The sequence below is a fragment of the Pelophylax lessonae genome, assembly GCF_965119305.1.
Source record: "Pelophylax lessonae genome assembly, chromosome: 13".
In the NCBI taxonomy this organism is placed as follows: Eukaryota; Metazoa; Chordata; class Amphibia; order Anura; family Ranidae; genus Pelophylax; species Pelophylax lessonae.
The window spans coordinates 178,088,073-178,116,071 of record NC_138780.1 but is presented as its reverse complement, the minus strand read 5'-3'; the positions used below and the strand labels follow the sequence as shown (position 1 = coordinate 178,116,071).

At 44.7% G+C, this 27,999-nt stretch overlaps 1 protein-coding gene across 1 annotated transcript; it reads right to left on the bottom strand.

Annotated features, from left to right (window-relative positions):
* Window positions 1–13: 13 nt before the first annotated feature.
* LOC309543232 (extracellular tyrosine-protein kinase PKDCC-like) lies at window positions 14–27,479 on the bottom strand. The gene is made up of 7 exons (XM_082242679.1): window positions 26,937–27,479; window positions 18,422–18,544; window positions 15,405–15,676; window positions 11,566–11,645; window positions 11,368–11,469; window positions 5,486–5,665; window positions 14–290 (listed from the first exon to the last, which is right to left on the bottom strand). The coding sequence occupies exons 1-7, from the start codon at window positions 27,450–27,452 to the stop codon at window positions 166–168; spliced, it is 1,398 nt and encodes a 465-aa protein (XP_082098805.1). The 5' UTR covers window positions 27,453–27,479; the 3' UTR covers window positions 14–165.
* Window positions 27,480–27,999: the final 520 nt, after the last annotated feature.

Sequence of the window (27,999 nt, the reverse complement as noted above, 5' to 3'; positions counted from 1 at the left end):
CTGGGTCGCAGGTTGGGCACTCGGCCCCTATGAACTCCAGCCATGTGTAGAGGAATCTGCATCTTCTATAACTTGCATAGCAAACTTCTGTACAGTTCATAATGTTCTTGATTGCGATTGGACGCCTTTCCGTATTTAGCGCCGTGATGGGCGACAAGCAATTCTTCAGCCTCTCTGTATATTTTGTACATCGTGACTTCCGTTGTTACTTGACCGCTTGACGTAGACAAATGAATTCTCCTCTGGGATAAGCTGGGCTCCGCTGCTTGTAAAGGACACAAGATAGCGACCTGCAGAAACACAACGGAGGGGATAATTTTTTAGAAGCTACAAATGACAGGTTCACTTCACATAATTGAAAACGGCCAGCTTGGTCCGGCGCTGGAATTTACAAATGGACGGAGAATGTCCCCGGAGCAAAATTTCCTCCACAAAAACAACAAGTTTCGCCGTCTGTGAGATGGCTATCGGTGCTTTACAGAGTGCATATCGACTTCCACGTTCTTTCAAATGACCCCTTGCATGGGGACAAGAGGCATATGTAACGGATTTAAATTACTCCCTGAAAAAAAAAAAAAACGGGTAAAAAAAGCAAATGAAAAAAATAAAATACAATTGTGTGCAACGAGTTCCAAGGTATTGTCAACACCCCGAGCGCTGTGACGCATTAGGCGCTGGCGTTTCAATAAAAGTCTTTTTATATAAGAAAAATGTCCCTCTTCTGGGCGGAACGTATCTGTAGGAGACATCGCATGCTGCGGCTATACGAAGGATAAGAAGCGGATATTAGGGGCCGATAGAAGTCGGCAAGGCCGGCCATGACTCAATGCCAAGTTCCAGCTATCAGGAATAGGGATCGTGTAAAAATGATGAGGTACGGAAAGCAGGAAATTGCCCTGAAAGCTGAAATTAAAAGGAAACTGTGGCGTATTTTCAGCTATTACAAATCCCCCGTTACTTTTAATAAATGTTCAAGATGTTTTTGGAGAAACTTTCATGTATTAAATGTTTGCTGTTCCATATTGCAAATGCAATTCATACTAGAGATCGACTGATTATCAGCAAAGCCGATATATCGAGGGCCGATATGCACTTTCCCCGATATATCGGAATCGGCCCCTGAGGTTACCGATATTGCCGATATTTCGGGAAAGTGCTGTACCAGAGTGATGCCGTCCATAGCCGACGATCAGCTGTCTTGTAATGACAACCGATGCGGCTGAGAAGCCGCTCGGCTGTCATTACAAGGAGCGGGAGGGGACGTACCCCCCCCCCCCCCACGGCTCGTCCATGTCTCCTCTCCCACCGGGAGACCCGGTGTTCTGTCAGAAAACCCTACCCCATCAGATTTCCCTACCTACGTCATTTCCAGTGCAGGTTCGTCATGCACCAGCTTTACCCGCGTCACACGTCTTACTGTGCATGCGCAGAATAGGTAGGGAATTTTGATAACATCGTAAGGGCTGAGGCACAAGTCCTACTGCGCATGAGTGGGCGCATGCGCACCAACGGATCGGGCAGCAGCATCTCCTCTAACAAACATACATCCGATCTCCATGGCACACACTGCGCCGTGCCGACAATCCTATTCCCTACCCACACGCGCACGCCCACTGTCTCATTGTCGGGTCGGCGCAGTGTGAGGCATGGAGATCGGATTGTCGGGTCGGTGCAGTGTCGGGTCAGCGCAGTGTGGGCCATGGAGATTGGATGGATGTTTGTTATAAGAGATCCCGCTGCCCGACCCGTTGGTGCGGATGCGCCGGCGCATGCACACTAGGACTTTTGTCTGACCCCTTATGATGCTATCATAATTCCCTATCTATTCTGTGCATGCCCAATAGGACGTGTGACGTGGCTACAAGCTGCTGCATGAGGAATCCACAGCTGATCTCAACCGGAAATTACGTAGGTAGGGAAATCTGATAGAACACCGGGCAACCAGCCTGCATGGCCTCCGAAGACCCGATCAAAGCCGCATTCGGCTCTGATCTGGTCTCCATGCAAAAACCCGGAAGTGATGTCATGACATCACTTCTGGGTACTTGGCGCCAGATTCAAAAAAATGACAGCATTCAAAACAGCCAAACTTGGCGTTTTGAATGCTTTTAAGTGCAGAGGAGGGGTTTGGGGTCTTTTGGACCCCCAGATCCCTCCACAAGAGGTGATAAAAAAAATAAAAATTCTTAAATGTGCGAAAATATCGGCCAATATCGGACCCCCAGATCCCTCCATAAGAGTAAAAAAAAAGAAAAATTTTTTTTTTTTTTTAAAATGTACGAAAATATCGGCCCATATCGGCCGATACCGATACGCAATGACCAAAATATCGGTATCGGCAACGAAAAAACTATATTGGTCGATCACTATTCATACACAGATTTGAAAATGAATGATCCCTCTATCGTAGTGGTCGTTGGTGCAGGGCTGAGACAAGGGGGGGGGGGCATGCGGGGCAGCAGTAGGAAGGGCGTCCCTTCACCACACACAATCCTCAGATCAGTGGCTAGCAGCCAGCAGGGCATAGATTAATGCCTACTCTGATAGCAACTGATGCCATACATGTTCCAATCGCCCATTCTCAAACCCGTCTACCCCCAAAAAAAAACACTGGGCATTTGCAACTACTTTTTGTTTGCTAGAAAGCAACCAATTGGACTAAAGTATAGTGGAGACTCCATGGCACCCATGGGCATCAAAAATGTCTGAGAATGGGCACAGGGTGGTACACCTCTTCTATTGCAGGTATTAGGAGCGCGGGAGAGTACGCAGTTCCTGCATCCTTGCCCCGGTGCTGGACAAACCTGTCCCGGTACTGCGTTGGTGTATTTGGGAAAGTGGGCGTCATCCCCGAGAAATGACAGTTGGCAGAAGTTCAATGACAGAAGTTGAACAGTTCCATTGCTGACAATAGGGTGCGACTTGCCATGGATCTGTCAAATCGCATGACAAGTCGCACTGGTGTGAACAAGGGCTGAAGGAGATTTTACAATCAGTCTGTAATATACATTATATTGCCAAAAGTATTGGGACGCCTGCCTTTACACGCACATGAACATTAATGGATTCCCAGTCTTAGTCCGTAGGGTTCAATATTGAGTTGGCCCACCCTTTGCAGCTGTAACAGCTTCAACTCTTCTGGGAAGGCTGTCCTCAAGGTTTAGGAGTGTGTCTATGGGAGTGTTTGACCATTCTTCCAGAAGCACATTTGTGAGGTCAGGCACTGATGTTGGATGAGAAGGCCTGGCTCGCAGTCTCTGCTCTAATTCATCCCAAAGGTGTTCTATCGGGTTGAGGTCAGGACTCTGTGCAGGCCAGTCAAGTTCCTCCACCCCAAACTCGCTCATCCATGTCTTTATGGATCTTGCTTTGTGCACTGGTCCAAATCATTTAGTGGAGGGGGATTATGGCGTGGGGTTGTTTTTCAGGGGTTGGGCTAAGCCCCTTAGTTCCAGTGAAGGGAACTCTTAAGGCTTCAGCATACCAAGACATTTTGGACAATTTCATGCTCCCAACTTTGTGGGAACAGTTTGGGGAAGGTCCTTTCCTGTTCCAACATGACTGCACACCAGTGCACAAAGCATGGTTCATAAAGACAAGGATGAGCGAGTTTGGGGTGGAGGAACTTGACTGGCCTGCACAGAGCCCCCCTCCCAATCTCAACAGTCAGCAGCAGAGAGGAGGACAGAACTCCCATGCCAGATCCTGCGCTTCTCTGTGCAGTCATGGAGAGATTTATCCCCCCACCCCCAATCTCAGCCTGCACAGAGTCCCTCTCCCAATCTCAGCAGTCAGCAGCAGAGAGGAGGACAGAACTCCTGGGCCAGATCCTGCACTTCTCTGTGCAGTCATTGAGAGATTTGTCCCCCCCCAATCTCAGCAGTCAGCAGCAGAGAGGAGGACAGAACTCCCGGGCCAGATCCTGCACTTCTCTGTGCAATCATGGAGAGATTTATTCCCCCACCCCCAATCTCAGCCTGCACAGAGTCCCCCTCCCAATCTCAGCAGTCAGCAGCAGAGAGGAGGACAGAACTCTTCGTACAGATACAGCCACAGCACCCACTTGTCTCCGCCTCCCCTGGTCTCAGCATTCAGCAGACTCCAGCAGCTGACTCACTGCAGTGCGATGTAAAAGGAGGGTGGGGGGGTCTTGACATCTGATGTTGGGGGGGGGGGGTGTTGGCGCTCTGGACATGTAGTCTTACAAATACAACCGGCCCTTCGAGAACATTCATAATGCTGATGTGGCCTGTGATGACATCGAGTTTGACACCCCCGCCTTAGATGTAGCAAGCATTTAACCCTTGCATTGTGGAGGACCCCACTGCTATTGTGTATTTTTCATACTTCTGGAGTTCGACTTCAAAAGGGAGCAAGTAATAAAATTTCAGTTTTGGGGTTTACATATACTGCATGACTCAAAAAGCGTTATCCTGCCTGAAAGAGGATGATTACTGCTTTGCTGTCTCTTTAGCTAACCCATAGAGCTCTGAGAATCCTTTACCATGCAATAAATGTTTAGTTAATACACAGAGGTGCGCGCAGCCTATTACATTAGAGTGTGCACCCAAAGCTCAATCACACGTGCCTTTGGCCCCTTTCACACGAACGATCCGATCAGATCCGCCTGTCAGTTTTTTAGGCGGACCTGATCGGATCCTCCATGCATCCCTATGGGGCAGCGGAGACATGTTCGCTGACACCCGCTGCTCTCCTCTCCGTGAAATCCGGATGGATGGAAACCCATATTTTCCATCTGTCCTGGGGATCGGATCGGATGAGAACAGACAGGCGGTCCGTTCTCATCCGATCTCCTCATAGAGGACAGCGGGATCTGACAGCTCTGTCTCTGCACACAGAGCGGAGAGGGAGCTGCCATCCGTCTGCTCAGCGGGGGATTGGCGGATCGATCCCCGCTGAGCAGAGAACGGTCCGCACCAGACAGCGGAGTGAAAGGAGCCTTTCTCTGCAGCCTCAGCTGCAATGGAGAATTAATGAATGGGAGGTGCTCTGTGCTGAGCGGCTCCCTGTTCATTCACAAACTGAAGCATAGTAAAAACAGTTTACTATGCTTCAGTTATGAATGAACACAGTGAGTGAGTGTGTTCATTTACAAAGTAAGGGGCTGGTAAATGACATATTTATTGGCCCCCTTCCCCCACTTTTATTCTGAAACATCCCCCGCAGGAGCCGGGGGGAGAGGAAAGGAGGGAAGCCAGCAGCAGCACTCGGGGGGGGGGGGGGTTTCAACACAGGGGGAAGCCCAGGCATAATAGGGGGAATCAGCACTGCACGCAATGTTTAGGATGTGCCCAGGCACACCTGGCACACCCCCTGCGCACACCTATATTAATATATTGTGTACAGGTTAGAAAAATAATAAAACTGTTTTAAAAACATAAAAACTATAAAATCAAATCCATTAAATACAAGTGACCCAAAACCGTTCCATTTTCTCTACATTAGGAGTATATAGGAGACTCACCCGTCCATGTCCTTTGTTGGCCGATCATGAAGTTCCCGCAGCGGGGGCGGCTGCTGCAAAATTCTGCCGCCTCGGCGGGGCTGTGCATAGACAGCCGGCATCCCTGGTGGTTATAGGAGGGCCAGCACCGGAAATCGTTGGTCGTCTCGTTAATACGAAATCCTTTCTGCACTGAGTATTCTGGAATAATTATTATTACACGATTATTACACTTATTACACCATAAATGTCATAATAACCAAATCAATGGAATTTCCGGCTACAGAAGGCAAATGTAGAACATTCATCAAAGCGGATACGTCCTCACTGGAGGATTCAACACTTCTCCTGGTCTGTGCATAGCCAGGATCACGTCTGCTAGGCGTCAGTGTCCCCCCTGGTCTCCCTAGGTTGGGAGGAACATTCTCCTTAATGCTCCTCTCCACCGGTGATCATTTTGTAGACTAAAATGTTTTCCTCTACTAAATTAACACAATTTTAGTTGACTAAAATATGACCAAAACAATTAAGATGACTAAAATACAACTAAAACCAAAACGTCATTTTAGTCATAAGACTAGGACTAAAACCAAAACGGCATTTTAGTCATAAGACTAGAACTAAAACTAAATTGAAAATTGACATAAAATTAACACTACTCTGCTGGCAATTTCTAAATGGGTAACACAATTCCATCCAGAGCCTGTAATAATCGCACATTAACCACTTTAAGACCGGAGGATTTTCCTGCTTTACGTCCAGGCCACTTTTTTCAACTTGGCACTGCGCGAATTTAACTGACAATTGCGCGGTCATGCAACGCCGTACCCAAGCGAAATTTACGTCCTTTTTTCCCCACAAACAGAGCTTTCTTTTGGTGGTATTTGATCACCTCTGCGCTTTTCATTTTTTGCAATATTAATAAAAAAAGAGAAAAAATTTTGCGAAAAATTGACATTTTCTACTTTGACAGTTAAAAAATATCCAATATATTCAATTTTTGTCATATATTTAGGCCAAAATGTGTTTAGCTACATGTCTTTGAACAAAAAAATTCTCAATGAGCGTATTTTTAACTGCTTTAAGACCGGAAGATTTTACCCCATTCCTGACCAGGCAATATTTTGCTATTCGGCACTGCGTTATTTTAAACGGACAATTGCGCGGTCGTGCGACGCTGTACCCAAATTAAATTGATGTCCTTTTTTCCCCACAAATAGAGCTTTCTTTTGGTGGTATTTGATCACCTGTGCGATTTTTAATTTTTGAAAAAAAGAGCGACAATTTTGAAAAAAATATATATATTTTTCACATTCTGATATATAACATTCCCCCCAAAAAATTTACAAATCTAAATTTTTTAATATTTTAGGCCAATTTTTTTTTCCGCTACATATTTTTGGTAAAAAAAAATCACAATAAGTGTATTTTGATTGGTTTGCGCAAAAGTTATCGCGCTTACTAACTACGGGAAAGATTTGTCATTTTTATTGTTTTTTTTTTAGTAATGGCGGCGATCTGCGATTTTTTTGTGGGACTGCAACATTGCGGCGGACAGATCAGACCCCTGACTGACATTTTTTGACACTTTTGGGGGGGACCAGTGACATTACTACAGTAATCAGTGCTATAAATATGCACTGTTACTGTAATAATGACACTGGCAGGGAAGGGGTTAACCCAGGGGCAATCAAAGGGTTAAATGTGTACCTAGGGGTGTGTTTCTAACTGTATAGGGGCGTGGCTGTTGGTGATCAAAGGGTTAAATGTGTGCCTCATGCTTACTGACGTGTGTGGGGGGAGGGGATTGAGTGACACAGACAGAGATCGCAGGTTCAGCTATGCTGAATCCTGTGATCTGTCCCTGCCTGTCACAGAGGAGATCCGACCGCTTTGTTTACACAAGCGGGCGGATTTCCTCACTCAATCCCCGACGATCGGGGAAGAGCAGCGGTGATCACCGCCTCTCCTCCCCTGGCCCGACCCGTAGCAGCGGGAGCGAGGCTCCGGCGGCGCGTGCGCGCCGCCAAGAGAGGGAGGTATCTGCGTCGCCAGACCCAGCCGAGCAGCTCTGCTGCAGTAGCAGCAACGTGAGCGGTCGGCAAGTAGTTAAAGTTTAAACCTGTATTGCACCACTGCATGAGCATAAGTAAGGGGCATCTACTAAGCTGCTGAAAGAGAAAAAATTAACCACTTTGCCTCCGCTCACATTGCTGCTACTGCAGCAATGTGGCTCGTTATCGTCCAGCGACGTAGACCTACGTCGCTGGACTCCGCCCCTTGTGGGCGGAGCGCGCGCGCCGCCGGAGGCTCGCTCCCGCTGTGTTCAGTCACAGCGGGAGTCTGGCCAGGGGAGGAGCAGCGGCGATCGCCGCCGCTCTTCCCCGATCGTCGGGGAATCTAGTTTGGAGATCCGCCCGCTTGTGTAAACAGAGCGGGCGGATCTCCTAAGTGACAAGGAGTGACAGATTGCAGGGTTCAGCATAGCTGAACATGCGATCTGTCCCTGTGTCACTCAGTCCCCTCCCCCCACACACGTTAGTAAGCACCAGGCATACATTAACCCCTCCCTCTCCAATAAAATTAACCCCTTCCCTGCCAGTGTCATTTTTACAGTAACAGTGCATATATATAGCACTGATTACTGCAGTAATGTCACTGGTACCACCAAAAGTGTCAAAAATGTCAGTCAAGGGTCCGATCTGTCCGCCGCAATGTCGCAGTCCCGCACAAAAAATCGCAGATCGCCGCCATTACGCGTTAAAAAAAAAAACACCAAAAATGACAGAAATCTTTCCCTTAGTTAGTAAACGCAATAACTTTTGCGCAAACCAATCAAAATACGCTTACTGTGATTTTTTTTTACCAAACATAGGTAGCAGAAAACAAATTGGCCAAAAATTTAAAAAAATTTTGATTTTTACATTTTTTTGGGGGGGAATTTCATATAAAAAAATGTTAAAAATATTGTTATTTTTTCAAAATAAACGCTATTTTTTTGTTTATAGCGCAAAAAGTAAAAATCGCACAGGTGATCAAATACTACCATAAGAAAGCTCTCTTTGTGGGGAAAAAAAGGACGTAAATTTCGTATGGGTACAGCGTCGCACGACCACGCAATTGTCAGTTAAAGTCGCACAGTGCCGAATCGCAAAAAGTGGCCTGGACGTAAGACAGCAAAATCCTCCGGTGGTAAAGTGGTTAAGAAAAGTATTTTCTTATATTTTTTCTTAACATTTAGGCCTCATGCACACCGGACGTTATAACAACGCCAGTAGCTTTGTAGTGAGTTTTTCAGCGTTTTTAAGCGATTATTGACGGTTTTTTGGGCGTTTTTAGCTAAAAATCACCTCTCTGCTATTTTAGTAACTCCGCCTTTCCCACAATGCAATGCTTGCCAGAATTGCATGGCATGGGCGTTCACAACCTTGTCATAAGATTTAGGTGCGGCAAAAAAGGTGCAAATGTGGAAATTTTGGTGCAAATGTGGACACCCATGCGATGCAATTCTGTAAAGCTCCCTGCATTTTGCAATGTTTCAGGGTGTCGTTCATTGACCATTAGGCCCCGTTTACATCGGGCAGATTTGACATGTCAAAAAAAAAAAATGGTTCCTACAACATTTTGGTGCAAATGTAATGCATTATGATTTATACAAAATATACGGCTCAAATCGCATCGCACAGACATCACATGTGATGTGCACAGGAATGCGGTGCGTTTTTGGTGCAAATCACGTCCGGCGTTCAGCACGCACCAGTGTGACCCCAGGCTATGTTCCATCAACGACACCTCCAAACACAATCCAGGCTTAAAAAAAGCAATGGAATAAAAAAACTTCAAAAAACACCAGTTAGCAGTGTTTTTTTTGGCGTTTATCAGCGTTTATTGACGTTAGAGTGTTTTTACAGCCAGAAAACGCAGCTGCCAAAAACTGCTGATAACAGCCTGTGTGTGCATGGAGACAGAGGAGAACATGCTGGGGTGTTTATTGGCTGCAGAAAAAAAGTCTGACGCCAAAAACAGCCGCTGTAATAACGTCCCGTGTGCCTGAGACCTTGATGTTGGTGATATATTTAGGTAATATGTGCAATGTAATGGATACAATAATACTAATAATAATACTAATAATAATACTAATAATAATACTAATAATACTACTACTAATAATAATAATACTAATAATAATACTACTACTAATAATAATACTAATAATACTACCCAATATTATCAAAAAAAAAAAAAAGAGTTGGTAAATTTGAAAAATGCATAAAACGAATTCTAAATACAAATTCTGAATACGAATCTCGAATACTAATTGAACGAATCAAACAAATTTAAGGAAACTAAATAACTAGATTAACGAATCTAAACGAAATACATTTTTTCATCATGCACATGTCTCAGTGCGGGTTCACACTAGTGCGATGCCAGAAATCGCAGGTGATTCACACTGCATTGCTGTGCAGATCAAATGCTATGTCTGTGCGATGCGATTTCATCCATACAAGATGTATGGCTGAAATCGCATTTACACCAAAATGTTGCAGGACCCTTTTTTTGGTTCGCACTGGAATCGGATCACATGGGTGTTCACACCTATACAATCTGATCCTGCACCATTTCACAGTTCACACTGCGATCTACGAACCAATCTGGGGTCGTCATTACTTTACATTGACACCCCCAGCGATCTCAGCGTGAACCACTGAGCGACTCTGGTGCGACCCCCAGCAGATCTCAGTGTGAACCAATGTGCAACTCTGGTGCAATGCCGGGAACCCGCCCTGATTCACAGGGTTTCCCGCTTCGCACCAGTGTGAACCGGTGTTCTGCTGAAAAACTCCAACTTGCCAAGATCTCCAACGACGTAAGTGCCGGTTCACACATATGCGATGCGGAAATCCTGGGAATCCACTGCGGGTTCCCGCATCGCACTCAACTCGCAGGCAGTTCACACTGCCATATGCGAATCGCCGGGGGTGTCAATACAAAGTTAATGACACCCCCGGATCAGTTCGCATATCGCAGTGCAAACTGTCAGTTCGGACATGAACCGGATTGCATGGGTGGGAACACTCATGCAATCTGATTTTAGTGCGGACCTAAAAAAGGGTCCTGTGCGACTTTGGTCTGAATGCAATGTGAATTCAGCCATACAATCTCTATGGCTGAATTTGCAACGCACAGACATTGCATGTGATTTGCAGAGCAGTGCGGTGCGAATCACATGCGACGTCTGACATCACATATGTGTGAACTGGGACTTACTTCTGGTGAGTGTTCACCAGGAATAATTGGAGATTCCGACCACTTGATGTTTTCATAGCAGAAGCCTTTATTCTCCGGTACACGCTATAATTAGTGCAGATTGTTAGCCCGCCCGCTAATAACATAAAACATGGCCGCCTCCAAGGCAGAGACAACTAGCGGGCGGACTTACAATCTCCTCTAATTATAACATCTACCGGGGTGTAAAGGCTGCCGGTGTTGTGTGAAAACATCAAGTGGTGGAAATCTCCAATTATTCCTGGAGTACACTCGCTGGAAGTAACTTGGTTGGAGAATTTGGCAAGTCTGAGTTTTCGGCAGAACACCAGGATTGAAGAAGACTGGATTGGGGCAAGTGCTTGGGCTGCTCTAACCAATGCAGGGAATTATCAGCAGCGAGGAGTTGGCGGACTGATCATACACCTCTTTGTCTTAGCAAAATCAGCTTTGTCTCTGTATCAAATTGTAACAATTTTGTATCAATTTTGTAACAATTTTGTAACAATTCTGTAACAAATTCATATCATTTTGTGCTACGGGATGAATTTTTTGAAGTCTCTGATGTCATCTTTTCAAAGTGACTTTATAACTTCAAAAAAAAAAAGGTGTAGAAGGACACTAATGGGACTGACCTCTCAGATCTTGGGTCCAGCTCTGGTTCATTCCTGACTTGTAAGAGCTCAGGACATCTTCAAAGGCCTTCAGGGTTTCGTAAATCCCAAAGCGTAAATCACCTGCAATCAGAGCAGATGTTTTATGGCGGGTCTGTCAGAGGGAACACAGGCACTTATATGGTCTGGAAACAACTGTTTTTTGTCTGCTCAGAGTACCTGTTGCATTCATGATGTCCTGGAGGAGAGGTCGAAGGGCAGGAGGTGAGGCGTGGGGCAAGAGGTAAGTAAAGAAAAATCTGGAAAGACAAAACGGTCTACATCAAATCCTGGAACATTAAAGTCAAAGGAAACTACAGAATATTTTCAGTAAAGGGGGGAAAAAAAGGGGGGGCTGGAAGTGGTTTGGACTTTCTCGGTACCTCGGATATGAATAGCATGTACAACAACCAAGTAATATAAAAAATACAAAATGTATTTAATGCATAATATGGTTAAAGAATCATGGAAGACACAATGGAAAAAAAGAACATTCATTCACAAAAATATAGAATTCATATTTATACAAGACTAATAGCAGGAATACACGGTTCGAATATCGACCAATCCTTCGATCGCCGACCAATGAAACAGCATTTGTTGGTCAAAATCGTCGCAAACATTAACAATCGAAAAAATCTTTCAAAAAGCAATCGATTTCATACGCAGTGTTGACGTTTCACGTACAAGTGGAAGTGACGTAGTGTGCGTGTGAGCTTGTAGCCACGCCCTTCCTCCCAGCACAAACGTTCCTACGCTCTTCGTTGAAGGGACCGGCGTTGAAACCATATATATATATATTTTTGCTGTCATTTCTTTTGCCTTGTTTATTTGGAATTTTTCATTAGTGTTTAAGAAATTTAGTTCTTAAACACTGCTTCGGGGTTACCAACTATTTCCGCTCATGCGTGATAATGTTCTATATATTTTCTACTGACGACCTTCACACCAATGAATAGAAAATCGTTTGTTCGCAAAGGATAAATTACGGTTCACATAGGCGTGACCCGACTTGCCGGGGCGACCTGTGAAGTCGCGGTGCACAGCTCGCACCACGACCTCGGAGCAGCATGCACGGACTTCATATCATTGAAGTCAATGCAGGTCGCCTCCAGGTCGCCCCAAAGTAGTACAGGACCCTTTTTCTAAGTCGGAGCGACTTGTGTCGCTACTATTAGAACGGGTCCTGTGCTAATCTATGGCAGGCGACCCACGGCGACTTGTCAGGCGACCAGGTCGCCTGACAAGTCGCCCCAGTGTGAACGGGGTCATTTTTACATTTTCTGAATCTGTCTTTTTCGTTCATAATATCAATAGTGGATATCAATTGCAGGGCATCAAAGAGTAGAAAATCAGCCGATCGTTCACTGAACTGTATTCCTGCCATTAGTTAGGCCAAACACCGGTCAATAGGTTGAGCTCTGCTTTAATTTTTTATTTTCTAACACACTGAATTTCCAATCTCCTAAACCAGACACTTGGAAATACTGTAGTTCATATCTCTGTCCAATAGGTCAGCATAACAACCAACAAACAAATGCTAGTAATAAAAAGCTAAGAGGAATAAAAAGTTACCGATAGTACTCAAAGCTGTCCAGACTTCAGAAGTACCAGTTCTCAGTCCTGATAAAGGGGGACTACTGTACCCCCCAAAAAAAAATGGATTTTCTTTGTTGACCTACTTCTAAAAAAGAGCATTCTAGACCAGCCTTTCTTAAATTTTTTACTCCAGAGGAACCCTTGAAGTAATTTTTAGGTCTCGGAGAATCCCTGCTAAAATAAATTAATTGGGTGACAGTGGGAAAAATGTCCCTTACACTGGTGGCCAGTGGAAAGAAGTCTCCACTTACAGTGGTGGTCACATTGCCACCCTCACAGACAGCTAAAAAGATCATTGGTGTCCCAAAGCTGGCTCTGCCATGTGGTTTTGGCCCTGGAACTACACAATATTATCCAACGGGAGATCAATCACCACTCAAGGAACCTCTACCAACCATCAGAGGAACCCAGGGGTTCTACAGAACCCTGCTTGAGAATGGCTGTTCTAGACACTGACTAGAGGGGTTGGCATTTCTATCATTTCTTATTTTTGAAGATTTGTACAAGGACCTCCTGCATGGGTAAAGAGGCGTCAGCCCCAGAACTACGCAAGTACCATCAAATGGGCCATCAATCAGAAACCAACCAACCCACATACCTTCCCTGTATCCCAATAAATGACTATACCACTTTTTAAATATGGTTTAAAATGGCCAAAGCAGCCTCTTTATTAACAAAATATAAATAACCACATTTTCATTACACCATTTTAAATATATAACATACAAAACCAGCCTGACAAAACTACCTGCTCTTCCAATAGGTCTTCAGATTTTTGAAGGCACCCTTAAATGACCAACCGGCTGTATCTGGCACCACATTAGTGTCACCATAGGCCCCCAGACGCAATTACACCGACACGGGGACAAACATTTATAACTCCTCCAACCGATACAGCCAGCTTCCAACACTTGAGTATTAAAACCACCACTTGTTAGGGCAGGTACACCCATACCAAAGATGGGCCCAGACCCTCGCTCTCCAAAGAGCGTACCCATCCCCTGCCTTCAAAAATCCAGCGACCTCTGCCTGCTGCCCTGACAATACCCGTACCCCAGAAAGTAGCACTGACCAACAAACTCCAACCCAAAAAACAACCCCATAGGGCAGGAGGGAGGGAGATTCTAACCCTGCGCTGTCCCTTGCTGGAATGAAGCCACAGGCAATAACTCCCCCAGAAGACCCCCTGAGACCACACCCTGACCTCCACCAATAAGGTAAGTCCTCTATTTACTTAAACCTTAACCAACTTAACCCTTCGCTCTGCGGCCTATATGTCCAAACCCCAGTCATGCAGGCCCTCTGCCTAGGCTACGCCTCAGCTCCTGGCCTATTACTGGACTAAGAAGTGGTAGTTCTAAAGTCTGGACAAGAAGTTTCTATTACTCGTAAAAGTCAGTGGTTCAGCTTATAATTTCCACTGCCAATGGCACTCAAAGCACTCCAATTTTTAGTATTCAATAGTTTTTATTGAGTTTTAACAGAACAGCAAAATAGTAAAACATAGAAAAGGGGTAGCATACAGAAAAGTACCATGCACCGCAACAGTGCGTGCCAGTATATAAACCATGACATTATCGGCAACAAAGTATACAATATTAAGATATTTGACATTATGGTATACCAAGTCCCAAAACTGAGGTACTTCAAAAGGAGGTGCAGCTAGAGTCCAAAGGACCTACCAGGCCGGAGAACAAACTGGTGAGCAGAGGCCCTGCCCCACCCCAGACACCCCTAATGGGCACAAACTGTGTCCACGAAAGGGCGCAGCCCCCTCCAGAGGAAGAACTAGCATTCAAACATAATCAGTGTACATGGGTTATGGAGAAACAAAGAAGAAACCAATGGGCTCCCTCCAATATCCTTTAACAGTGATGGCAAACCTTGGCAGCCCAGATGTTTTGGAACTACATTTCCCACGATGCTCAACTACACTGCAGAGTGCATGAGCATCATGGGAAATGTAGTTCCAAAACATCTGGGGTGCCAAGATTCGCCATCACTGTCCTATAATATACCAACCCAGACCCATATTTGGGAACCTAAACTAGAGCTCCGCAACCAGAGCAGATAGCGTCTCTCCTGCAGCCAGACCCCCAAGAGAGCAAGAAAACAAAGAAAAGAAAGACAAGAAAAGGAGAATGCACTCCAATTTTTAGAACTCCCACTTCTCATCCCTTATGAAGGGGGGCATCTTCCCCCTGAAACGCGTTGGCTTTCCTTTGACTGCTACCTCAAATGAAGACCATTCTAGACACTGATGAGCGGGTTGGCCCTACCATCTTTTCTTCAAACAATAGAAATCTGACGGAGGTTGTAACCCCCCCCCCCCCCCAACCTATTCAAATCCGAAAACTGTACATCAAGTATATTACAGATAGAAAATAGTGGAAACAGAAGTCACCAGTGGTGTCTATTACCTGTAAGCATTGTAGAGATTTCTCTTCTCATTGGCTCCGGCACAGGTCCCTGCCGTAGAGCATGTGACTGCGAAACTCCTGGCAGGAAAGGTGAGGGTGCAATCAGAATCCTGCCTACACGATATCTCTTCATTTGTGGCGTCATCCAAATCCGTCAGCTTCAGACTCCCTTCCACCAGGATGAACTGCCGCGGCTGGAAATCCAGGAGGGCCACCGAACCCAAGGGTGAGTTAGCCAGGTAATGCAATAACCGAACCAGTTCTAGGCAGACCTGAGGCCAGATACAGACATAGAGAATGAATTGCCGATGTCCAATAACATTGCCGTATACAAGAACACGTTATTAACCAACCGCTATACCATTTCATTCTGCTGCTGCTAAATGAGAGCGTTAGGATTTTTTTCTTCAATGTCATTTGTGCCGCGGTGCTCCAAATCTGCAGTGACAGATAATTGCCAGCATGCAGGTAAATCTCTACAATCTTTCACAGGTCTCTGTGTTCATGCAGCAAGCCCATCCCCCACACAGTTAGAAAGCACATACTAGGGACACATTTAAACCTTTGATCGCCCCTGGTGTTAACCCCTTCCCTGCCAGTGTCATTAGTACAGTAACAGTGCATATTTTTAGCACTCATTACTGTAGTAATGTCACTGGTCCCCCCCAAAAGTGTCAAAAATGTCAGGTCTGTCCGCCGCATTGTCGCAGTCCCGCTAAAAATGGCTGATCTCCGCCATTACTAGTCAAAAATATAAAATATATAAAAAAATTAAATAAATCTTTCCCCTAGTTTGCAGACGCGATAATTTTTGCGCAAACCAATCAATATACACTTATTGGGATTTTTTTTAACCACAAATATGTAGCAGAATACAAATTGGCCTAAAATGATGAAACAAAATGGATTTTTGACTTACCGTAAATCCTTTTCCTTGAAGTTCATTGACAGACGCAGCGCCATATTCTTCTTAACCATTGGGCAGCATAACCCAATGGTTAAGAAGAATATGGAGCTGTATCTGTCAATGAACGATAGAGAAATTAGATTTTCAATTTTTTTTTGCGAATGTTATATTGCAGAAAGTAAAAAATATAGTTTTTTTTTTTTTTTTTTCAGAATTGTCGCTCCTTTTTTGTTTATAGTGCAAAAAATAAAAATTGCACAGGTGATCAAATACTACTAAAAGAAAGCTCTGTTTGTGGGAAAAAAGGACATCAATTTTATTTGGGTACAGCGTGACATGAATGCGCAATTGTCAGTTAAAGTAACGCAGTGCTGAATTGCAAAAAATGGCCTGGTCATTAAGGGGGTAAATCCAGACCTGGTTAACCACTTAAGCCCCGGAAGATTTTACCCCCTTCCTGACCAGGCCCTATTTTGCGATTCGGCACTGCATGACTTTAATGGACAATTGCGCGGTCATGCGATGCTGTATCCAAATGAAATTAACGTCCTTTTTTTCCCCACAAACAGAGCTTTCTTTTGGTGGTATTTGATCCCCTGTGCGATTTTTTGATCATGTGCTATAAACAAAAAAATAGCGACAATTTTGCAAAAATAACAATATTTTTCACATATTTTTATATGAAATTCCCAAAAAAAAATGTACAAATCAAAATCTTTTAACATTTTAGGCCAATTTGTTTTCTGCTACATATGTTTGGTAAAAAAAATCGCAATAAGCGTATTTTGATTGGTTTGCGCAAAAGTTATTGCGTTTACTAACTAAGGGAAAGATTTTTATCTTTTCTATTGTTTTTTTTTTAATGAGTAATGGCGGCGATATGCAATTTTTTTGCGCGACTGCGACATTGTGGCGGACAGATCAGACCCTTGACTGACATTTTTGACACTTTTGTGAGTACCAGTGACATTACTACAGTAATCAGTGCTAAAAATATGCACTGTTACTGTAAAAATTACACTGGCTGGGAAGGGGTTAACTTTATTGGAGAAGGAGGGGTTAAGTGTGTCCCTAGGGGCATGTGGCTGTTTGTGTAACAGCAGAGAAATACGATCCTGCATAGCGCGCCACCGTAAATAGTTGTGCGGCGGTGGGCATGTGGTTACAGTACCGCAGTACCATATCGCAAAAATTGGCCTGGGGGGGGGGGTGAGGGGGGATCAGGTAATTTTTCTGGGGCTGAAGTGGTTTAAATCCCAACTCCGGCATTTTCTTTTCTTTTGCGCTTTGACGCGCTCTGCAGTGCCACCTACTGTCGATGTGTAACGGGGAGCCGTGCTAAATGAATAGCGCCGCGACACACCGCACAAAGTGCAATGCCTTGCAGTAGCGCGCATGTTTTGCCGCAAAACGATCAGGGCCCTCTGATTTCTCTTGTATTTCAATTGTATTGTAGCTGTACTGTCTGCCCTAATGCTGTAAAGCGCTGCGCAAACTGTTGGCGCTATATAAATCCTGTATAATAATAATTTTTAGATTGTAAGCTCTAACGAGCAGGGCCCTCTAATTCCGACTGTATTGAATTGTATTGTAACTGTATTGTCTTCCCTCATATTTTAAAGCGCTGCGCAAACTGTTGGTGCTATATAAATCCTGTATAATAATAATAATAAGACGTGGGTAATAATAATAATAACACGTGGGTGTGCAAAAAAAAAAATAAAAGTTTTGGAGCAGTTGGGCCCTGAGATGAGTGGATTGATCCATTGACATGGCAAGACTTTGACCTTTTCCAGTGTCATTTATGTAAACACAGACCCCCCCATACAGACCTGATAGATTGAGCAGATAGTTGTCACCCCCCCCCCCCCCCCCCATTGTGTTCTGGCCACTCACACGCTGTTTGCACAGCTCTCTGCACTAATCCCTTCTGCCCATTGAAAACTGGACTCATTAACCGAATCACAGTGGGGGGGGCCAAGGCCCAACCTCCAAAAGCCACAGGTTGCATCCCGCTCCCAGCTGTGAATGGGTTAATCCCGATCCTCAGTGGGGGGGGGGGGGGGCATGAGAGCCACTGGAACAATTACCATTGTTTGCTTGCCCTTACTTTAAATCTCTCCTCCCAGGGGGCCTGCAGGAGCTGAATCATCTCCAGGGGAGACCCTAGATCCAGCATGGCGGTGACCCTCAGGTCCGCGGGTTCGCTATTCACGTAGCACTGTCCATGGAGCTGCGGAGAGAAAAGAGAAATTGTCATGATAAAGCATGGGGGGCCCAACTCATCATCATTAAAAAAAAACATTAAGAAGGGTCCCATTGTTATTCAGTGCAGGCAAATTCTTTACAGGACACCAATATAGAAGGACTGGTGGGGCTACACTGGGCACAGGACCCGAGGATAGGCATCAGTTCAGGTCGGCACTTTTCCACTGCAAGTACCGGCTCGGCTCTACTCGGCCCTGCTTGGCCTGGTTTGCTTTTCCACTGCTGGTACCGCATGGTACGGTGTTGGAACGGTTCGGTACGGTTTGGTATGGTTTGCTTTTCCACTAAAGTAGTACTAAAGTTAAGTGGGTGGAATAACAACGATTCTCTGACCAATCAGTGGCTAGTAGTGACTGCATGCAAAGGATTGTGGGATATGGCACCGGGTATGGTACCTCTTGGAACCACAATCGAGGTGGTACTGTTTTTGAGAGCTGTACCGTTCGGTTCCATGCTGTGGAAAAGCGTCCCCGCACCGTACCGAACTGTTCCTACACCGTACCATGCGGCACCAGCAGTGGAAAAGCACAAAAGCGAGCCGAACCGTTCGGTTCCATGCAGTGGAAAAGCGCCATAACGAGCTGCGATAGTGCGCACTGAAAGAGTAGAACAGGTCCCGTCTTTGCGCAGCGCCTTGGGGCGCACTATAAGGCCTTTGTCAAACCTCCTTTTTTAGAACATATACAGTGCATCCGGAAAGTATTCACTTTTTCCACATTTTGTTACGTTACAGCTTTATTCCAAAATGGAATAAATTAAATATTTTCCTCAACATTTTACAAACAATTCCCCATAATGACAACGTGAAAGAAGTTTATTTGAAATCTTTGCAAATTTATTAAAAAGAAAAAAAGAAAAAAAATCCTATGTATATAAATATTCACAGCCTTTGCCATGACACTCAGAATTGAGCTCAGGTGCATCCTGTCTCCACTGATCATCATTGAGATGTTTCTACAACTTGTTTGGAGTCCACCTGTGGTAAATTCAGTTGATTGGACATGATTTGGAAAGGCACACACCTGTCTATATAAGGTCCCACAGTTACCTGTGCATGTCAGAGCACAAACCAAGCCATGAATTATCTGTAGACCTCTGAGACAGGATTGTATGGAGGCACAGATCTAGGGAAGGGTACAGAAACATTTCTGCAGCATTGAAGGTCCCAATGAGCACAGTGGCATCAATCCATAAATGGAAGTTTGGAACCACCAGGACTCTTCCTAGAGCGGGTCGCCCAGCCGAACTGAGCGAGAAGGGCCTTAATCAGGGAGGTGACCAAGAACCCGATGGACACTCTGACAGAGCTCCAGTGTTTCTCTGTGGAGAGAGGAGAACCTTCCAGAAGAAGAACCATCTCTGCAGCACTCCACCAATCAGGCCTGTATGGTAGAGTGGCCAGATGGAAGCCACTCAGTAAAAGGCAAATGGCAGCCCGTCTGGAGTTTGACATCAGGCACCCGAAGGACTCTCAGACCATGAAAAAGAAAATTCTCTGGTCTGATGAAACAAAGGTTAACAAGTGACAAGCGTCATGTCTGGAGGAAACTGGGCTCTACTCATCACCTGGCCAATACCATCCCTACAGTGAAGCATGGTGGTGGCAGCATCATGCTGTGGGGATGTTTTTCACCGGCAGGAACTGGGAGACTAGTCAGGATTGAGGGAAAGATGAATGCAGCAATGTACAGAGACATCCTTGATGAAAATCTGCTCCAGAGCGCTCTGGACCTCAGACTGGGGCGAAGGTTCATCTTCCAACAGGACAACAACCCTAACCACACAGCCAAGAAAACAAAGGAGTGGCTACAGGACAACTCTGTGAATGCCATTGAGTAGCCCAGCCAGAGCCCAGACTTGAACCCGATTGAATATCTCTTGAGAGATCTGAAGATGGCTGTGCACCAACGCTCCCCATCCAACCTGATGGAGCTTGAGAGGTCCTGCAAAGAAGAATGGGAGAAACTGCCCAAAAATAGGTGCGCCAAGCTTGTAGCATCATCATACTCAAAAAGACTTGAGGCTGTAATTGGTGCCAAAGGAGCTTCAACAAAGTATTGAGCAAAGGCTGTGAATACTTATGTTCATGAGATTTTGTTTTATTTTTAATAAATTTGCAAAGATTTCAAACAAACTTCTTTCACATTGTCATTATGGGGGATTGTTTGTAGAATTTCGAGGAAAATAATGAATTTAATTCATTTTGAAATAAGGCTGTAATATAACAAAATGTGGAAAAAGTGAAGCGCTGTAAATACTTTCCGGATGCACTGTAAAGACCTTGTGCACACTGGGTGTCAAAAACACCACTTTTAAGGACATTTTACTTTTTTCTTAACACCTAAGCACTTAGTGTTTGCAAACACAGCTTTAGGTCCCTTCCACCTGAAAGACCTCAAGTTGCATAAAAGTCAGACCAAAGTAGTGCAGGGACTACTTTGAAGTCACTGCAACTTGAAGTTGCACAGATATGAATGGTACTTATTGGAAATCATGGGGTACAACTTGTCATGTGACTTTGCAGACCCAAGTCGCAGGATAAGTCGCACAAGTGTGAAAGGGGCCTAAGGAACATTTTTAATGCAGGTTAATCCTCCCCTGGAGCAAAGGCATCCAAAGGAGGTAAAAAAAAGTCCTGTGTGCACGAGGCCAAAAACTCAGGGGGAAGAAAAATACATTGAAACAAGGAGTCCACTCACACGTGTGTGCTGCGTTGTGGTGCGTTTGTGGGGTGCGTTTCTGCCAATGTATATAAAAGTCTGTCTGTACTCACATGGTGAAGCTAGCTTCTTGCTATCCACGTCTGCTTTCATGCATTTTTTAACAGAGTTTTTTGGTGTCTTATGTATACCTAGTACACACCATCAGAAAAACTTGGGGGGGGGGGGGGGTTTGCTGACACACAGCTATATATCTTGGGGGGGGGTGGGGTTTGCTGACACATAGTCATACATCTTGGGGGGGTGGGGTTTGCTGACACATAGTCATACATCTTGGGGGGGTGGGGTTTGCTGACACATAGTCATACATCTTGGGGGGGGTGGGGTTTGCTGACACATAGTCATACATCTTGGGGGGGTGGGGTTTGCTGACACATAGTCATACATCTTGGGGGAGGGGTTTGCCGACATGTAATCATACACCTTGGGGGATTTGCTGACACATATAATCATACATCTTGGGGGGGGGGGGGGTTTGCCGACACATAGTCATACATCTTGGGGGGGGGGGGGGGGTTGCTGACACACAGTCATACATCTTTAGGCGGAGGTTTGCCTACACATATTCATACATCTTGGGGGGGCGGGGCTGACACACACATATTCGTACATCTTGGGGGGGGGGGGTTTGCTGACACATAGTCATAAATCTTGGGGGGGGGGGTTTGCTGACACATAGTCATAAATCTTGGGGGGGGGGGGTTTGCTGACACATAGTCATACATCTTGGGGGGGGGGGGTTTGCTGACACATAGTCATACATCTTGGGGGGGGGGGGGTTTGCCGACACATATTCGTACATCTTGAGGGGGGGGGGGGCGCAGTTTGGCCTGTTGGCCCTGGGCTTTATCCCGTCACTGGATACACTAGGTTGACAGATGCGGAATGTCTGGAATTTGATCAATCAGAGGCGTTGGGCCTCCCCTGCGGTTTTGTCGCACATCTGACACATGTGGAAGGCCCGACCTCTGCGTTTACCTAAGGAAGTGAACTGATGGAGGTCAGGCATAGACAAGGGCCCCAACCCCCGCTTTGGGGAACAGTGACCAAGTCATTGTTGCTACAAATGTCCCTTTAAATGGGGCAACCAGAGGTCATCTGACACCTTCCCGCCCAATTATAAGTGCCTTTCTCATGCATGGAGGAGACGGAGGAAAGTGACAGGATTATTGCAGGGTGGCCAGCTATAAAGTTCCTAATGATCTCCTTGTTATGTTTACCACTTTTATGGACTGCGTCACTTTGATGACGTCTTCTGAGCACAATGAAGCCCTCTGAAAACAAACTAACACACAGCGACTGTTCAGCGGGCAAATCTTTTAAAACAATATTCTTATGGTGTTGACCTTAAAGTGTATAGAAAAGCCGGAATCCGTACTGCAGAATGTTTGGCATCACGTCAGTTTCGTTTTCTTAACCATTTTGAATCTGGCACGATTTTTTTTCCACACACGTTAAAATTCACATTTTTTGCTAGAAAGTTCCCTAAACCTCTGAATAATGATCTCAGTGATCTCCAAACTGCAGCCTGTGGGCCGAATGTGGCCCTTTGTTTGCTTTTATCCGGCCCTTAGGGCATTGATCTCTACACTGATATGAGGCACCATTCCTCCCACTGATACCATTGGTGAGACATCAAAGGTGGGCACTATTCCTGCCACTTATACCAATGACGGGCACTGTTCCTGCCACTGACACCAGTTGATGAGGCACCAAGTCTTCCACTAACATCAAAGATGAGGCACTATTCCTCCCGCTTATATGAATGATGGGGCACTATTCCTTCCACTGATACCAATGATGGGGCACTATTCCTCCAACTTATACCAATGATAGGGCACTATTCCTCCCACTGATACCAATGATGGGGCACTATTCCTTCCACTGATACCAATGATAGGGCACTATTCCCCCCACTGATACCAATGATGGGGCACTATTCCTCCCACTGATACCAATGATAGGGCACTATTCCTCCCACTGACACCAATGATGGGGCACTATTCCTCCCACTGATACCAATGATGGGGCACTATTCCTCCCACTGATACCAATGATGGGGCACTATTCCTCCCACTTATACCAATGACGGGCACTCTTCCTGCCACTGACACCAATGATGGGGCACTATTCCTACCACTGACACCAATGATGGGGCACTATTCCTACCACTGACACCAATGATGGGACACTATTCCTCCCACTGACACCAATGATGGGGCACTATTCCTTCCACTGATACCAATGTCAGGGCACTGTTTCTCTGCCTACTGGGCACAGGCGTTATGTCATTTTTTAATTCCACTGACCACCAGGCCTGAGAGGTAAAATAAATAATAAAAAAAAAATTTAAAGCACCCCATCTCTTCAAGCTCACGCCCAGATGCGAAAGCATACGCAAGTTGTGCCCACATATGTAAACAGTGTTCAGGGCACACATGTGAGGTATCGCTGCGATCGTTAAAGTGAGAGCAATAATTTGAGCCCTAGACCTTCTCTGTAACTCTAAGCTGGTAACCTGATGAAATTTGTAAAGTGTCGCCTATGGAGATATTTAAGTACCAATGTTTGTTGCCATTCCGCGAGCGTGCGCAATTTTGAAGCATGACATGTTGGGTATCTATTTACTCCACGTAACATTATCTTTCACATTCTAGAAAAAATTGGGCTAACTTTACTGTTTTCTTATTTTTTCATTCAAAAAAATTAATTTTTTCCAAAACATTTTTGGAAGACAGCTGCGCAAATACGGTGTGACATAAAGTATGGCAACGATATAAATTTTATTCTGCTAAAAAAAAATATATAGAATGTTTGGGGGTTCCAAGTAATTTTCTAGCAAAAAATACTGATTTCAACTTGTAAACAACAAATGTCAGAAATAGGCCTCGTCCTTAAGTGGTACTGAATGGGTTGTTTTACAAGGTGATTGTTTCCATTTAGTATTAGTGTGAATCCACTCCAAGGTGATATTTTGAAAAGAAAGAGAGAAGAAGGAAAAGGGAGAAAGAAAGGGAAAGAAAAGAGCGAAAAGAGAGGGAGAGAAAAAAAGAAGAGATAGAAAAAAAAGTTAAGAAGAGAGAGGGAGAAGAAAGAGAGAAAAGAGAGAAGAGAAGGAGGGTAAAGATAGAAGAAAGCAGGTAAGAAAGGAGAGAAGACAGAGGGAGATAAAAGAGAGAAGATCGGTACATAAGTGCAGAGAGAGGGAGAAAAATAAAAAGAAGAGATAGAGAAAAAAGGTGAGAGAGGAGAGAGAGAGACAAAGGAAAGAACAGAAGCGAGGGAGAGAAAATATAGAAGAGAGTAGGTAAGAAAAGAGCGAAGACAGAGGGAGATAAAAGAGAAGAGATGGATAGGAAATAGAGAAGAGAGAGGGAGAGAAGGAAAGGTGAAAAGAGAGGAGAGGGGGAGAAGAGAAGGTGAAAAGAGAGGAGAGGGGGAGAAGAGAAGGTGAAAAGAGAGGAGAGGGGGAGAAGAGAAGGTGAAAAAAGAGGAGAGGGGGAGAAGAGGAGGTGAAAAAAGAGGAGAGGGGGAGAAGAGAAGGTGAAAAGAGAGGAGAGGGGGAGAAGAGAAGGTGAAAAGAGAGGAGAGGGGGAGAAGAGAAGGTGAAAAGAGAGGAGAGGGGGAGAAGAGAAGGTGAAAAGAGAGGAGAGGAGAACAGAAGGTGAAAAGAGAGATGAGAGAAAGAAAATGAGGGAAGAGAGAGTGAAAATAGAGGAGAGAGAGAGAGAAAGAGGGAAAAGACAGAGGAGAGAGGAAGAGAAAAATAAGAAGGAGAGAAAACATAGAGGAAAGAAAGAAGAGGGAGAGAGAGAAAAGAATAAAAGGGAGAGAGAAGGAAGGGAGAGAAAATGAGAAAAGAGACTAATAGAAAAAGAGAGTGAGGGAGAGAAAGAGAGAGGGGGAGAAAATAGAGAAGAAAGGCAGAGAAAAGAGAAGAGAGAGCAAGAAAGACGAGAAAGAGAATCGAAAGGAAAGACAAGAGAAGAGTGAGACAGAGGGAAAAGACAGAGGAGAGAGGGAGAGAAAAAAAAGAGAAGGAAAGAAAGAAAAGAGAGAGAAAATACAGAAGAGAGGGGAAGAGAAGAGAGCCAAAGAGAAAAAAGAAAAGAAAGAAGAGAGGGAGAGAGAAGGGAGAAAGAGAAGAGAAAAAAAGGGAAGAGAGAGTAAGAGAGAGTAAAAAAGAGAGAGAGAGAGAGAGAGAGAAAGAGAGAGAGGGGACAGAAGAGAGAGGGGGGAGAAAATAGAGAAGAAAGGTAGGAAAAAGAGAGAGAAGAGCGTGAGAAGAGAGGGAGAGAGAAAAGAGAAGAGAGGGAGAGAGAAGAAAGAAAAGAAAGAAAGAAGAGAGGTAGAGAGAAGGGAGAAAGAGAAAAAAAGAGAAGAGAGAGTAAAAAAGAGGGAGAGAGAGAGAGGACAGAAGAGAGCAGGTGAGAAAATAGAGAAGAAAGGTAGGGAAAAGAAAGAGAGAGAGAAAAGAGAAGAGAAGACACTTTGGCCTTGTAGTGTCATTGCCCTCTGAAGTCTTACCTGTGCAGCCCACATGTAGGCGCTATACTGTATAAATAATGAGGAATAATGTGAAGAGAGAGAAGAGTGAGAACATTGGGACAGATATATAATAAGACACAATGACACTTTCCTTAGAGTCCACAGCGAATACACAGAATATAGTCTATGACTGAAGTAGGGGCAATCGATTATAAGCTCCTTTGGGAGCAGCAATCCGCCCCTATATACTTTGTCAGTGCTGACGCAATAAGTGAAATATTAGCCTGATAATATAATATAATATCATATAAAATGAATCTGCCAGTGTTGGGGAGTACAGACAACCAGACAACTTAAAAGTTTGTCCCGATTGCCTCAAACAAGCCAATGACTGCCATCTAACATCTCGGGACATTTGTTGAAGGTCTCCTGTAGACGACTGATCCTAAAATCCAAATCATTTGTCAGACTGTTGCTATTGTTTCCTTCAGAGAATGGCAGGTGCACAGATATACACTTGCAGAAAAAAAACAATACCCTATACAATCTGATTGTACTCTATCTTCTTTAGGGCTCAATAAACTTGCAGTTGGGGGTGCAGTAAAATCAGGCAGTTGAGCCATGTTTTTACTGCCCATCAAATGCCCTCCCATAAGCTGCAAAGGTAGCTGGATAGGAATGTACACATGCCACAGCAATAAGTATCCCCCCCATTGCCAATGGTGGGCAGTACCGCAGCCAAACCTAACCCACTGAAGCAAAAAGGCCAGTGTTGCAATGCATGCGGTTGTGGCGTGGCGGTGTGGCATTCACAGGACTTAAAACAAGCCTTTAGGAGGCGACATAGCTGTCAAACACAGCTGAAAAGTGATCCACAGGCAGTTTGCACCTCATACCTTCTGTGTCCATGAGCCATAAAGGATCAGAGGTCTGAGATGGGTCCATTTGTCATGCATTGTTTGCACCTTGTAACAATCTTGTTGTTAATTTAAAAAAAAAACATAAAAACAAAAAAATACAATTTTTTTTTTTTTGCAATAAACCTTTACGTACCTTAATCTCACTGATATAAATAGTATAGAAATAAGGAATAAAAAATTAGTTTGTTATATACCCCCGATATATTTATCAGGAGTCAGGACGCCGTACCTGGGTGACGCCGGGGTGACGCAGAATCTGCATCAGCGCAATCTCCTTCTGCAGTTTGTACGTGGCCAGCCGGTGACAGCCAACTCGGTCGCCGTACGCTTTCACGCAGTTCCGCACGTCATTCCCTTCGCCGTGGACCGTCTTGATTGCGATATCTTTGCCGTTCAATAAAGTCCCCCTCAGGACCAGTTTGGTAAAGCCAGACCCGATATAATCGATTCCTGACAAATAAGAGAGGTCTTGGCACGTTAGCATCCCACGTCCCGCGGGCTCCGCTCCCAGAATCCTCAGCGGCTCATCCTTCGGACCTGGGATTTGGGAAGCCAGTAAAATTTGGTGGAAGAACATTAAGTCCCGGTGTCTTTGCGCAATTTCCTTGCTCAGGTCGGGGCTGTGCGGAGACCCCAGGAGTGACATGTATTTGTCATTATAGGAACCTTTTCCTTGGGGTGAAAGTTTTACCAAAATGCCAATAAATAGGAGAGCGGCTCCAAGGAAATAAATGTGTCCTTTCATTGTGCTGCTGTGACCAGCTTCTCACCTCTGTCCCTTTACTGTAAATGAGTTAATTAGGAGAGGAATGCCTGTCCCTGTTTGTCTAATGGGGAGGGTTGATGGGCTCAGGGACACCCACTGAGGAGGAGGAGGTGGAGGCAGCAATCCTTACCTGGGCTCAGGCTGCTACTATTCATACAGTCGGCTCTCTGCTGCCACCCAGTGGACAATGTAATGACAAGGACTCATAATAATCAATGTCAATTAAGAGACATTTTTTGTTGAGTTACTGTCTGTATCTATTGCAACAAATTAATTGAAGCTAATTTGCATATTGCCTTTTTCTGTTGATTTATACATGCAGTATCTCTCAAAAGTGAATACAGGAAGAATACTTCTTTCTTGATATATATCAACACCAGAGGGTTAAAAAATAATATAAACTATATATATATATATATATATATATATATATATATATATACACACACACATACAGTATATATATATATATATACACACATACATACATACACACACACACACACATATATATATTTTTTATCTA